This window comes from Canis aureus, chromosome 8 (genome assembly GCF_053574225.1).
Source record: "Canis aureus isolate CA01 chromosome 8, VMU_Caureus_v.1.0, whole genome shotgun sequence".
Classification (NCBI taxonomy): Eukaryota; Metazoa; Chordata; class Mammalia; order Carnivora; family Canidae; genus Canis; species Canis aureus.
The window spans coordinates 49,463,886-49,476,385 of NC_135618.1; the positions used below are offsets into that span (position 1 = coordinate 49,463,886).

The 12,500-nt window shown below is 47.1% G+C and overlaps 1 protein-coding gene across 3 annotated transcripts in view; it reads left to right on the top strand.

Annotated features, from left to right (window-relative positions):
- Positions 1 to 2,451: 2,451 nt before the first annotated feature.
- The window catches only part of BMERB1 (bMERB domain containing 1), a 129,850-nt gene continuing 119,801 nt past the window's right edge, over positions 2,452 to 12,500 (top strand). For 2 of the 3 annotated variants that reach the window (XM_077906727.1, XM_077906728.1), the window contains exon 1: positions 2,452 to 2,735. In XM_077906727.1, coding sequence (XP_077762853.1) covers positions 2,630 to 2,735 — 106 coding nt within the window. In that variant the 5' untranslated portion in view covers positions 2,452 to 2,629. The remainder of the gene's footprint in view (positions 2,736 to 12,500) is intronic. The other variant, XM_077906726.1, reaches the window with a different exon arrangement.

Here is a 12,500-nt window from a genome sequence, read left to right on the forward strand (position 1 = left end):
CCCTTCCATCACCCCTAGTTCGTTTCCCAGAGTTAGGAGTCTCTCATGTTCTGTCTCCCTTTCTGAGAATCCAGTTTTTGTAATGATTATTACTTTTTTTATTTCTTAAATACATTTTAGTAATTTGCTTCTTAAAGTTATCTATTTCAACCAGTTAAAAAAAAAACCTTCCTGTATTAGTGTTATGTCTCCTTTTTCATTCCTAATATTACTCATGAGTGCCTATCCTGGTGAGTCTAGAAAAGTTTTGCCTTATTTATTTGTATATTCCCCCCAAGGAATCAGGTTTTGGTTTTGTGGATCTCCTCTATTGCTTCTTGAATTTATGTCTTATCATGATGATTTTCTTTTTTCTGCTTCACAGTTTTTATCTGTTCTTTCTTATTCTTTTTAAGTTCTATTTCTTTCTTTTAGAGAGAGACAGAATGCAGGGAGTTGGGAGGGGAGAGAGAGAGAAAGAGAATCTCAAGCAGACTTTTTGCTGAGCACAGCTAGACACTGACACTGGGCTTGATCTCACGAACCTGAGATCTTGACCTCAGCCCAAATCAAGAGTCAGATATTTAACCATCTGGGCCACCCAGGTGCCCATCCCTTCTTCTTTATTAAAGTCTTTTGAGTTGAACACTTCACCCATTTTTTAAACCATTTTTAAGTGTATGTCACTGGTATTAAATTCACTCATTTTTGTGCTGCCATCACCACCATCCATCCCCAAAACTCTTTTCATCTTGTGAAACTGCAAATCTGTACCCATTAAACAATAACTATCCTCCCTTCCCCCAGCCCCTGGCAACCATCATTCTACTTTCTATCTCTATGATATCTGACTACTCTAAATACCTCCTGTAAGTGGAATCACACCGTATCCGTCTTATTTATTTATGTATGTATGTATGTATGTGATTGGTTTATTTTGCTTAGTATACTGTCCTCGAGGTTCATCCATGTTGTAACATATTGTGGAATTTCCTTCCTTTTTAAGGCCAAACAGTATTCCATTGTATGGATAGACCACATTTGCTTATCTGTTCATCCTAACCCACTTAGTCTTATGTTTTTCAATGCAGGCATTTAAGGCTCTACATTTGTTTCCATCAAAACTTATACGTTTTAATATGTGGTAGTCTCAAGGTTATTCAAGCTCTAAATATTTCATGATTTTCATTGTTATATCCCTTTTCTCTCATGGGCTATTTAGAAGTTTATTATTGATAATAACTTTTTAAAAAAATATTTCATTTATTTATTCATGAGAGACACAGAGGGCAAGGCAGAGACACAGGCAGAAGGAGAAGCAGGCTCCCTGCAAGGAGCATGATGCAGGACTTGATCCCAGGATCCTGGGATCACGACCTGAGCTGAAGGCAGACGCTCAACCACTGATCCACCCAGGTAATCCTTACTGATAATAACTTTTTAAGGATACTTACTACCAGTGGCTAAACAATTTTCTGGAACAGCTAGGCCATTCTACACTTCCACAAGCCAAGCGGATACCAAAAATTGCCCCAGATGACATCTTAAAAGCAACAAGGAACAACAAACAACTCATATTCTATAGTGTCTCCCCCCACCCCCTCCTGCCATACAAGACACCATATCAATGTAGTCTGAAGAGTCAGCATAATAAAGAGGCTAGGTCTGGATTCAGTTGCTGACCAGGCCACTTGGTACGTGTGGGACTTGGAGCAAATAATCTTTTTTTCTTTTTCTGCTCTGTAAAACAAGGCTGACAAAATAGTATCTGTTTCAGACAGCTATTAGGAAGTGTTTAGCACCTAGCCTGTCATTTAATAACCATTACTAATTTTTACCAATGTAGCTGCTGATTTTACTTTGAACTTTTAATACCGCGGCCATGCTGTGTGACTAAGAGGAACCCCTGAGTTTCTGGAAAGTTAAAGACCCACGTTCGGAACAGCTTGGCTACAATTGTATCCAAAATACGTTCCCGTCCCTCTCAAGTTCATGCAAACACACAGAGTTGACATAAGCACCTGCCTAACAAGACTGTCCCATTTCATAGTCCCATATGTCCCATAACGTAGTCCAGTTACACGCAGAGAAGCAAACCACAGAGATGCGCTCGGCCAAACACAGAACCCACAGATTCAAGTCCACACTCAGGCTTCTGCACCCTCCCCACTAAGATGGATCCGTCGCCCACAGCTAGGGATGCGCTCACAAATCCCACTCAAATCCTAGCAGCGCGCTGACGGAGCCCGAGCGGCGCAGAGTGCCCAGGCCGAGCATCACCACCAGCTCCAGCAATGGGCAGGGGCCTTATTTTTACTTCCCATTTCAGTTGTTTCTGTTGTTCTTCTTGGAGTTATCATCTGCCCCTCTTTCTCTCTACCCAACCCCCAAGCTCCCGCCGCTCCCTCCTCCCCTCCCTCCTCCCGCCCCCCTCCCGGGCCCCGCCGCCCGTATTGCGCATGCGCCCTGCATCCCTCCCCCTGCTGGGTACCAGTCGGCGCTCCCCGGCCCTGGCGGCGGAAGAGATGGAGCAGCGTCACGAGCGCCCGGCCCCTTAAAACGCTGCTGGCTGGAGCCGCCTCCCTCCCTGCAGCCCGCGGCGGGGATGGAGTAAAGGGGGGACCCGCCGACCTGCCCGCGGGGATCAGCGATGGAGTTAAAGCAATCTCTGTCCACCCACCTGGAAACCGAGAAGCCTCTGAGGCGCTATGGGGCGGTGGAGGAGACGGCGTGGACGGCCGAGGGACTGGGGCGAAGTGAGTGCTCGGCTGCAGGGGGGCAGCTGGGGATCCGGGCGCTGGAGCCGGCGGTGGCGGGAGCGCGGGGCTCGCGGGGAGCCGGGCGAGGGGGGCGCCCCCGCAGCGGGGCTCTCGGCGCGGGGGGATGCGCAGCGCCGCGCAGCGCCGCGCTCTCCCCGAACAAAAGGGGGACCCTCCAGCCTGGGCTGCACCGGGAGCTCGGGGACGGGAGGGGGGGGGGGGGACTCGGTCGTCCCGGATCCCTAAGCTCGCGGCCCGTCTCGGAAAGTAGGGTCTTGCCCGCGGCCGCCAGGGGAGAGGCGGTTCTCCGCCCGGGATGCGCTAGGACGCGGGAGCGGCTGGACCCCCCTGCAAACAGGGGGGGAGTGTCCGCCGGGCTTCTCCCCCGTTGTTTCAGGTTCAGGGCACACACCTGAAATCCCCAGCGCCTCTTCCCCCGCCTGCTCCCGGGTCGCGGGTGGGGAAGCTCAGGGTTAGGGGAGCGTTAACCCTGTGCGCACCCTTCTGCTCTCTGCCTCGACTCCCTCCGTCTCTGGTTCGGGGACAATCCTAGAAGGCACTTCGGAAACGGGCGAGTCTCTCTACGGTGTTTGGGTGCCAACAATGTTTACCAATAAACGGAGGGTTTTTGTTGGCAATGAATGGGGCGCAGTGGTTAAAAACTCCTGCCTTCGAGTCTAGAGGCGGCCGCCAGGGCCCGAGGGTCGCCAGCCCTCCCTGCAAAGCCGGGCGCTCTGCCCCTGCCCCTGCGCTGCTCGTGCTAGCGCGGTGCCTCCTGCCGGGCTGGGAAGGGCCTCTCACCCTTCTCAAGGACCCTCAGCTTCCTGCCTTGGCTCTGAGTAACCATGCTCAGCACCAATCGCAGAGCTCTGTTGGCCGAAAGTATTGTGAATGTGTTTTTTTTTTTTTTTTTTGGTAGGAGATTGTGTGTGTGTGCCCTTTCCCCACACCTGTAATTACAAATTCAGAAAATCTTCCTAGAATGGCTCAACTGTATTCCAGTTCTCAAGGGTTCAGGTTGAAATCACAATTCGAGGGCTCAGTTCTGCACCTGGAACTCACAGTGCTCCCAATCTTTTGCCTTTTCTTGCTCCTTTGAAAATCTGGGTCCTTTCTCCTGTTTCCTTCTTTCAAAACCCTTTGGCTTTGGTACTTTGGCATGACACCAGGACCGAGGGGCCCTTTGGCTTTGGTACTTTGGCATGACACCAGGACCGAGGGGCCCTTTGGCTTTGGTACTTTGGCATGACACCAGGACTGAGGGGCTCTGCTTCCTACAAGCTCAGAATAATCCCCACAATGGCTGCCCGGTTTGATAGACGGCCACGCACCAGGTCCTGGGCTGAGAACTTTATTTTTTTTTAAGATTATTTATTTATTTATTCATGACAGACACAGACAGAGAGAGGCAGAGACACAGGCAGAGGCAGAAGCAGGCTCCATGTAGGGAGTCCCATGTGGGACTCCATCCTGGGACTCCAGGATCACACCCTGGGCCAAAGGCAGACACTTAACCACTGAGCCACCCAGTTGTCCCTGAACTTATTCTTTTTTTAAAAAATATTTTATTTATTTATTCATGAGAGACAGAAAGAGAGGCAGAGACACAGGCAGAGGGAGAAGCAGGCTCCATGTAGGGAGCCCGATGTGGGACTCGATCCCCAGTCTCTAGGATCACACCCCGGGCTGGAGGTGGCGCTAAACCACTAGGCCACCCGGGCTGCCCTGGGCTGAGAACTTTAAATGCATCATCTCATTCGGTGCCCATGGCTACCTCCCGAGGTGAATATCGTGGACTCCCTTTTCATAGCTGGCAAAGCCTGGGCTTGCTAGGTGCCCTGACAGTGAAGCTCCAGAGTCAGATTTGAACTCAGAGCCCCTCTCTGCTTTTAACATGATTGTTTATTGCTTTCACAGTTTTAGGAAGCTCTAAATCTGTTGAGAGAATCCCAGAAGACATATAGCAATTTTACAAATATGAGGCCACCCTGTTGGTCTCTGGAGCTCCCAGTGGCCTTGAAAGAATGCTGGGTCCTTGTAGAGTAGAAGCTGTGTTCCCATAAGCTCTGGGTTTGAATGGGGCTCTGCTCTGCCCCTCGCTGGCTCTGTGACTAACCTGAGACACGTTTCTAAGCCTTACTCTGCCTCTGGTCTCTGAAAGAGATGATCATAGGACCTACCTTATAGCCTCATTGTGAAAACTCAATAAGAAAATGTCTGTAGAGCTCAAGGTAAGTGCTCAATATGTGTTTGCTGCTTTGATTTTTTTTTTTTTAATTACTATGTCTGTAGGAGCAACAGAGTCTGTCCTTCCATCTTTCACAAGGGAGTGCATAAAGTGACACTCTACACTCACACTGCAGTGTTGGTCAGTTCCCTAATAATTCTCTTCTACCTTTTCATTCTCTTGCCATTTTATTAGGACAGTTTTCAAACATACAGGAAAATCATACCAAACACTCACTTTACAGCATTTGAGCTCTTGAAATTTTTATCCTTCTGAGACTTAGGTTGCAAACTGTTAAAAGCCTGGTAGAAAGGCTTTCTCATCTTCTCTGTTCCAAATCATCAAAGACTCTGACTTTTGCTTCCTGTTCACATACAAGACCACAGTTTCTGATCTCCTTTTGGTTGGATCCCGAAATCTGCTTCTCCCCCCACCCCTATTCAAACTTGAAATACTCTTAAAGCACTGATCCAGAGTCCTGCTTTTGAATCTTAAAACTGGGATTGTTATCTTTAGAAAGCTTTGATCTCTGGACTCTTGTCTGCAACCTGACCTTTTTTTGTTGTTGTTGTTTTTAGTTTTATTTTTCTTAAGATTTATTTGTGAGAGAGAGAGACAGAGAGAGGCATGCACACAGGCCTGAAGGGCAGAGGAAGAGGGAGAGAGAATATAAAACAGACTCCACATCCACCAAGGAACCTGACACAGGGGTCAATCCCACAACACTGAGATCATGACCTGAGCTGAAACCAAGAGTCAGACACCTAACCAATTGTGCCACCCGGACACCCTCTGACCCTTTTGGATACAAGTGGGTTTTTTTTTTAACTTCCTCTCAACTTCCTCGGGATCTGTGGATTCATATCATAACATGTGGGACCTCCGTTTATTTATTAATGAATGTGAAAATTAGTACTGTTGATTCTATGGAATTAATAATTGCCAAGTCAACAGAAAGTTGTAATGGATGAAATGCTGGAGGCAAAAAAAGAAGCGTATTACAAAGAAGCTAGGCTTGGGGCACCTGGCTGGCTAAGTTGGTAGAGCATGAGACTCTTGATCTTGGGGTCAGAGGTTTGAGCCCCACATTGGGCATAGAGATTACTTTAGAAATAAATACTTCTTTTAAAAAGAAGACATGCTTTAACTCCTACCTATATTTAAATATTTTGTTAAACCTTGAGTGTTACTCAAAAAGTAATTTTTATTTTATTTATTTTTTTAAAGATTTTATTTATTTAATTATGAGAGACACACAGAGAGAGGCAGAGACATAGGCAGAGGGAGAAGCAGGCTCCCTGCAGGCAACCCGATGCAGGACTCGATCCCAGGACCCTGGGATCATGACCTAAGCCAAAGGCAGACACTCAATCACTGAGCCACCCAGGTGCCCCTAAAAAGAATTTTTTAAGCATGGGGGGGGGGTGGGAATGATTGCAGAACTGGTCATTCTCAGTGTAGATTGTGTTAACTACTATCTTTAATTTTAACTATAGTTTTCAGATGGAAGATATGTATAGTCCAGTAGCAAAGAATGGGAGTTTTGAAATCAGGTGAATTGGGTCCAAATCAGCTCTAATGCTTTGTTGCTTTGTCACCCTAGGAAATTGTTGCACCTCCTTGGTTGTCAGCTACCTCATTTACAAAATAGCCATTTGTTAGATTGAGACCTTGGGAGCTTCCCCTGGTGAGATTCAAACCGCCCCCCCCCCCCCCATACACAGAGAGGAAGGATGGGTAGGCTGCTCCAGATGCATAGGTGGCAGGTTCAAGAACCAAGGACATTTCTATGTGGTTGCAAGATGAGGAGATCTCCATGTCTGCCCTCTAGAATCTTAAAAGTTTTTATGCAGGCCTGAACAGGGTTCAGTCATGTATACTTCCAGATGGTCTAGGTAACTCTCTCGAGGCTGTGCCCTTGGAATGGCTTCCCCTGTGAAAATGATTGTACCTTTCAAGGACAGGGCAGGGGTGAGGAGTCTCCCCTTGCTCCAGGGCCAGCTCTTGGGTCAAATGGTGGTCATGTCCTCTCCATAACCTCCCCCTACAAGATAGTCATCATCATGACCATTAAAGGCTGTCCGGAGGATTCAATGAGATAATGTATATAATGCACTTAGCACAGAGCCTGGCACACTGAAAGTCAGCGCTGAATGGTTGTCATCATAGGACAGAAGCGGATGGCACCAGCCAACATGAGAGAAGATTATTCTGAGCTTACCAGTCAGTTCTTTTCTTGTGTCCATTGCTTTGTAATTTGCAGATAATGATTGTGTACCCACCACATTCCTCCTCATGGGAACGTATGGAGGAATGGCTTCTGAACCCTTGAAAACCACCTGGTGTTTTCTCCTTTGAGAAGGATTACAAGCATTTGCTCCCATCCACCTTAGACAGCATTTTCCCACTAGCAGTGAGTTAGTTTTTTTTTTTTTCTTTTTACTCAGTTGGAAAATGCATAGTGACATTTCAGTGTGGTGAGATATATAAAAATATTGCTTTCACCCAACTGTAATTAATTGAGGGAAACACAAAGACAAGGTGACTTTTGAGAAAGCATGGAGTTTTTTAAAAGCACAGTTGTCTGTGGTCGTAGCCATTTCATGATAGGCTTACATGTCCCCTAAAGGATGATCAAGATTTTGGACTGGGGACATGCAGGGTTCAAGGCTGGGATGGGGAGGTGAGAGTGGCACAGCAGGGGAGGGAATGCCCCAGAGGTAAAAGCATTGGCAAAAGCACAATGGTAGAAATAAGTGTGCTGAGAGTGGGGGATTGGAATTAAGTGGAAAGCTCAATCACCAGGGGAGGTGACGATTATTTAAAAGTCCAAGGGTGTGTACTGACTAGCAAGCAGATTGTACCCCTGGCTGAAGCTTCAGGTATAAACAGTGTGGAGGCGGAAATAATACGGATTGCCGGCAATCCACATCATTGATTCTTGGCAAAGGTTTTTGTGTTCCTTTCATCTGTCTGATGAACTATGCTAATTTCATTATCTCAGTTTTATTTTGTGCTGGCATTATTTCTTTTTTTCAGATTATAGAATGGTATGCATACTTTATTAAAAAATGGAAATTCATCTGAAATATAAAAATAAAAAGTGAAAAATGACCATGATCTGCTTCGCCCCCGTGCACCCCATTTATTCATTCAATTAATAGGTACTGAGTGTAAGTGCCAGAAAGTGTTCTAGGGGCGGCGGATATAGCATTGAGCAAGACAGAAGAGGTTCCTGCCCACGGGGAGCTTCTATTCAGAGAAATGAAGGTGTCAGATAATACGTAGGCAAACAAATAATGTAGCTCAAATGGTAAGTGTTACTTGAGAATTAATAGGGGAGGGATATTTCCCATCTGGGTGGTCAGGAAATATCTAAGAAGGTGACATTTTGCCAGGAAATGTCAGGGATCAAATGCAAAGGCCCTAGCTGTGTTAGAGGAAGACAGAAGGCCAAGGTGGCTGGCACCCAGAGAGTCAGGGAAGAGAGTGGAGATGAATCAGAGAGGAGCCAAGGTAGGGCCTTTTAGGTTGTGGTCACACACACACAAACATACAGATTTTATTCCTATTACAGAAGAAGCTACTACAGAGTGTTAAGCAGGAGATTAACATGACCTGCGTTTTGTTTTCACTTTAAAAAAAAAATTTTTTTTTATTTATTTTTGAGAGACAGAGAGAGAAGGGGAGAGAACAAATGAGGGGGAAGGGCAGAGGGAGAAGCAGACTCCCCACTGAGTAGGGAGCCCAAAGCAGGGCTTGATCCCAGGACCCTGGGGTCATGACCTGAGCCTAAGGTAGATGCTTAACCAACGGAGCCACCCAGATGCCCTGGGTTTTGTTTTTAAAAGGTCACATCAGCACCCTGGATGGAGAATAAGACCACAGAGGGCAAGTAAGGATCAATGAAATTATCCTTTGCTCTTTATAGTCCTGGTTCTTTCTTTAATCAATCTTGTTGATAAGTGGTAGGAATTTCCATGAGTGTGAAAGGTGTGACAAGGGGTAGGGACAGCTTAGGCTGTCGTGTGGGAGACCGAGCTCTGAGGAAACGTGACCGTCTCTCCTCTCTGCTGGATGGGCAGCTGATTGTGTAACTTACTGCAGGAATTATCGTAGCAGGAACGTGAAGATTATGAACAGGACTGTATCTAGTATGCACTTAGAGCAAACCCAATTATTTATGTTTCTCTGAGTTCATACTGTTGTTTCTTTCTTTCTTTGAGAGAGAGTGCACACAAGCGGGGGGAGGGGCAGAGGCAGAGGGAGAAGCAGACCCCCAGCTGAACAGGGAGCCTGGAAAGGGGCTCGATCCCAGGACCCTGGGATCACAGCCTGAGCTGAAGGCAGACCCTTAACCGACTGAGCCACCTCGGCGCCCCTGTCATTTGATTCTTGCAACCATGTCTTTCTTATGAAATTGAAGGAAAAACTATTTGTGCCTCTTCTTGGTCTCTGATTAATTATTAAAGACTTATTAATAATAATAGTACTTAATGAGGTCTAGCTGGGAACTTAAGCTTATTAAATTCTCATCGCAACCCTATCAAGTCAGCTGAATTCCTGCTCCCCTTTTACAGATGGGGACACTGGGGCTTCGGGAGGTTGAGAAACTTGCTCTGAAGGTCACGAAGCTGGTATGTGGCAGTGCTGGAACCAGAATCTCACCCTCCGTGACTGTAAATGTTCCTTGCCAGTGTCTATTATTCCTAGCATAGATGCTGCAGAGATTAGAGATGAGATAAGACACAGCCACCACCCTTAAGAAGCTTCCAGATTTGGGGAGTGTGGAGACACAGACATCGTTTGTAATATAGTAACATGAAACAAATGCTAAATGAAGGGACAGCAAGAAGCGAGAGGAAGGAGAGCTCTGCTCTTCCTGGGGGACCCCAGCGTGACAGCAACGAGCAGTGTGGGCACTGGGCCTGAAGGCCAAAGCAGGGTTTCCCTAGGTCACTCACAGAGGGACGGGCATTTCAGGTGAGCTGCCCAGCCCCATGCAGGGAGGTGGGGGTCCCCAAGGCCAGGGTCCATACACTAGGGTTTTTTCTCTTTTTTTTCTGTTTCTTTCCCCTTGGCTCTCAAATCCTGGGACTCAGGGTCTGTCTGATTCATGGATGTGAATCCTCTGCTACCTGGATGAGCCTGCAGGTTGGAGACCAGCAGAGGCAGATAGATGCTAGCAGCGTGGCCACTCAGACCAGCACTCACAAGGTTCCCCCAACAAGGCTGCCCAAGTGGTTCATTCATTCCTTCACTATTCACTTATTCAGCAGGCTTGAGCCCCTCCTGTGTGCTGGCTGCAGAGGCAGAGAGAGGAAAAAGACCCAGACCCCACCCTTAAGGGGTTCTCCGACTATCTGTGTTCCAGGCCTCTGTCCACTGCTTCCTCGCCTTGTGATCTTGGGCCGGTCGCCTACCTTCCTCAGACCTCAATTTCTTCCTCTGAAACCCAGAGATGTACTTAACACCACTGAACTGTACACTTGAACACGGCTAAGATGGCACATTTTGTGTTACGTGTGTTTTGAGGGATGGTTCTGGGCGGTCTGAAATAGCCTGAAAAGATTAACAGTACTTCAACACTGATTGGGAGGAACAGCCGTCCAGGCAGAGGGAACAGCCCCTGTGAAGACACAGACCTGAAGTGACACATGCGACCTGGGAACTGTAAATGTATCAGTAATACTCTAGGCTTTAAATGCATGAGGGAGGCAAGACCAGAGCAGGAGATGAGCAGGCTTTGAAGCCCAGGGCAAGTCTATATTGGGCTGGATATAGAGAAGACTCAGCTTCCCATTGAGACAAAATCTTCCTGCAAGGTCCAAGTGGGGCGCCTAAGGACCAGACCCCTAGAATAAGTTTCTTTGAATGAATCAGTCATGTTCATGATTATTTTTTTATTAAAATGCCTGTACACATAGAGATGGTTAAAGGAGAAAACACCAACTATTCTAAGGGAGGTAGAAAGGAATGATTACAGAAAGTAACACGTACGGAGCCCTTCCCGAGTGCCTGTTCCATGCATGTGTGTGTCTACATACATCCTCTAATTTACTCTTTCTAAAATACCTTATGATGGGAGGCACGTGGAAATATTAGTTGCATTTTACAGATGAGGAAATTGCCTCTCAGGGAGGTTAAATGACTTGCCTAGTGTCACTTTGCCAATAGATGGCAGAGCTAGGACTCGAACCCAAGCCCAGGGGACTTAGCCCTGTTGCTTTCCTGGTCTCTTGGGATTGGCTGGGGCTGCCATTTATCCACATGGGTAAGGTCATGTAGTGTTTCTAGTGCATCTTCGTGTTTCTTAGTAGTGATTCTGTTCTCTGACTCATTAATTTCCATTACACACACGTCTCTTGTAAACTTGACTCCATCTCACTACCTCCTAGTGCCTTCAGGGTGAAACGGGAGCGGGTTCACAGAAATGCTGCAGGAAGAGCCTTTCTGTTTTGGAGAAGATGTGTAGCTTCACAAAGGCCTCCTTTGGGTGTTCAGGAAAGACATCTTGGGCAACAGAGGGGCAGATTAGCGTAGTGTTTGAGAGTGGAAGCTCTGCCTACATTTGAATCCTGGCTTTCCCTCTCATAAGCTGTGTGACCCTGGGCAGCTTATTTAACCTCTCTGAAGTTCAGCCTTCTCATCTATAAAATGGAGCTAATAACAGGACCTACCTCATATGGTAATGAAGAAGATCCAAAGAGAAAATATGTGATAGCCCTTGGCATAGAGCCTGGTGCTCTCGGTAAATGGGGGGAGATGGTGTTGAAGGAACAGGACATATAGTGGGCCTCAACTGGGTACATTTAGACAACTGGAGAGAACAAGGGACATCAAAGTGGGTGGACTAGCCTCAGAAAAGAATGCGGGTGCCAGAGCATGTGGCGATTGCTGGAGACAGGCTTGGACTTGGCTGCATCAGGAGGGGTCATGAGGTATGAGGTTGGTTGAGCAGGGTCACGACACTCGGCCAGAATAAATATGACAGGTGTCCGGAGCAGGGCAAGGGATAGAGGTAAAGAAAGTAGCATTTTGGGGATCCCTGGGTGGCTCAGAGGTTTAGTGCCTGCCTTTGGTCCAGGACGTGATTCTGGAGTCCCAGGATCGAGTCCCGTGTTGGGCTCCCAGCATGGAGCCTGCTTCTCCCTCTGCCTGTGTCTCTGCCTCTCTCTCTCTTTCTCATAAATAAATAAATAAATAAATAAATAAATAAATAAATAAATCTTTTAAAAAAAGAAAGTAGCATTTCAGGAAGACTTGTCTGGCAGTGGTTGTACATTGTGGGGAAGGGCGGGGAAGCAGGAGGGTTCTGGAATCATTTGGTCATGAAGTCACCAAGGCTGGGGCCTACAGCAGTGGCAGTGGGTGGGGAGGAAGGGGTTAATCAGATCTCCCGAAGGGAGAAGGCATTAGTAGCTGATTACAGATAGGAGGCAAGGATGGTGTCGAAGTGCTGGCAGTGTGGTAGGCAGGCAGGGAGTTAGCAGTATGGTTAGCCGGGGTCTCGGGAATTAAATACATTGGCATCA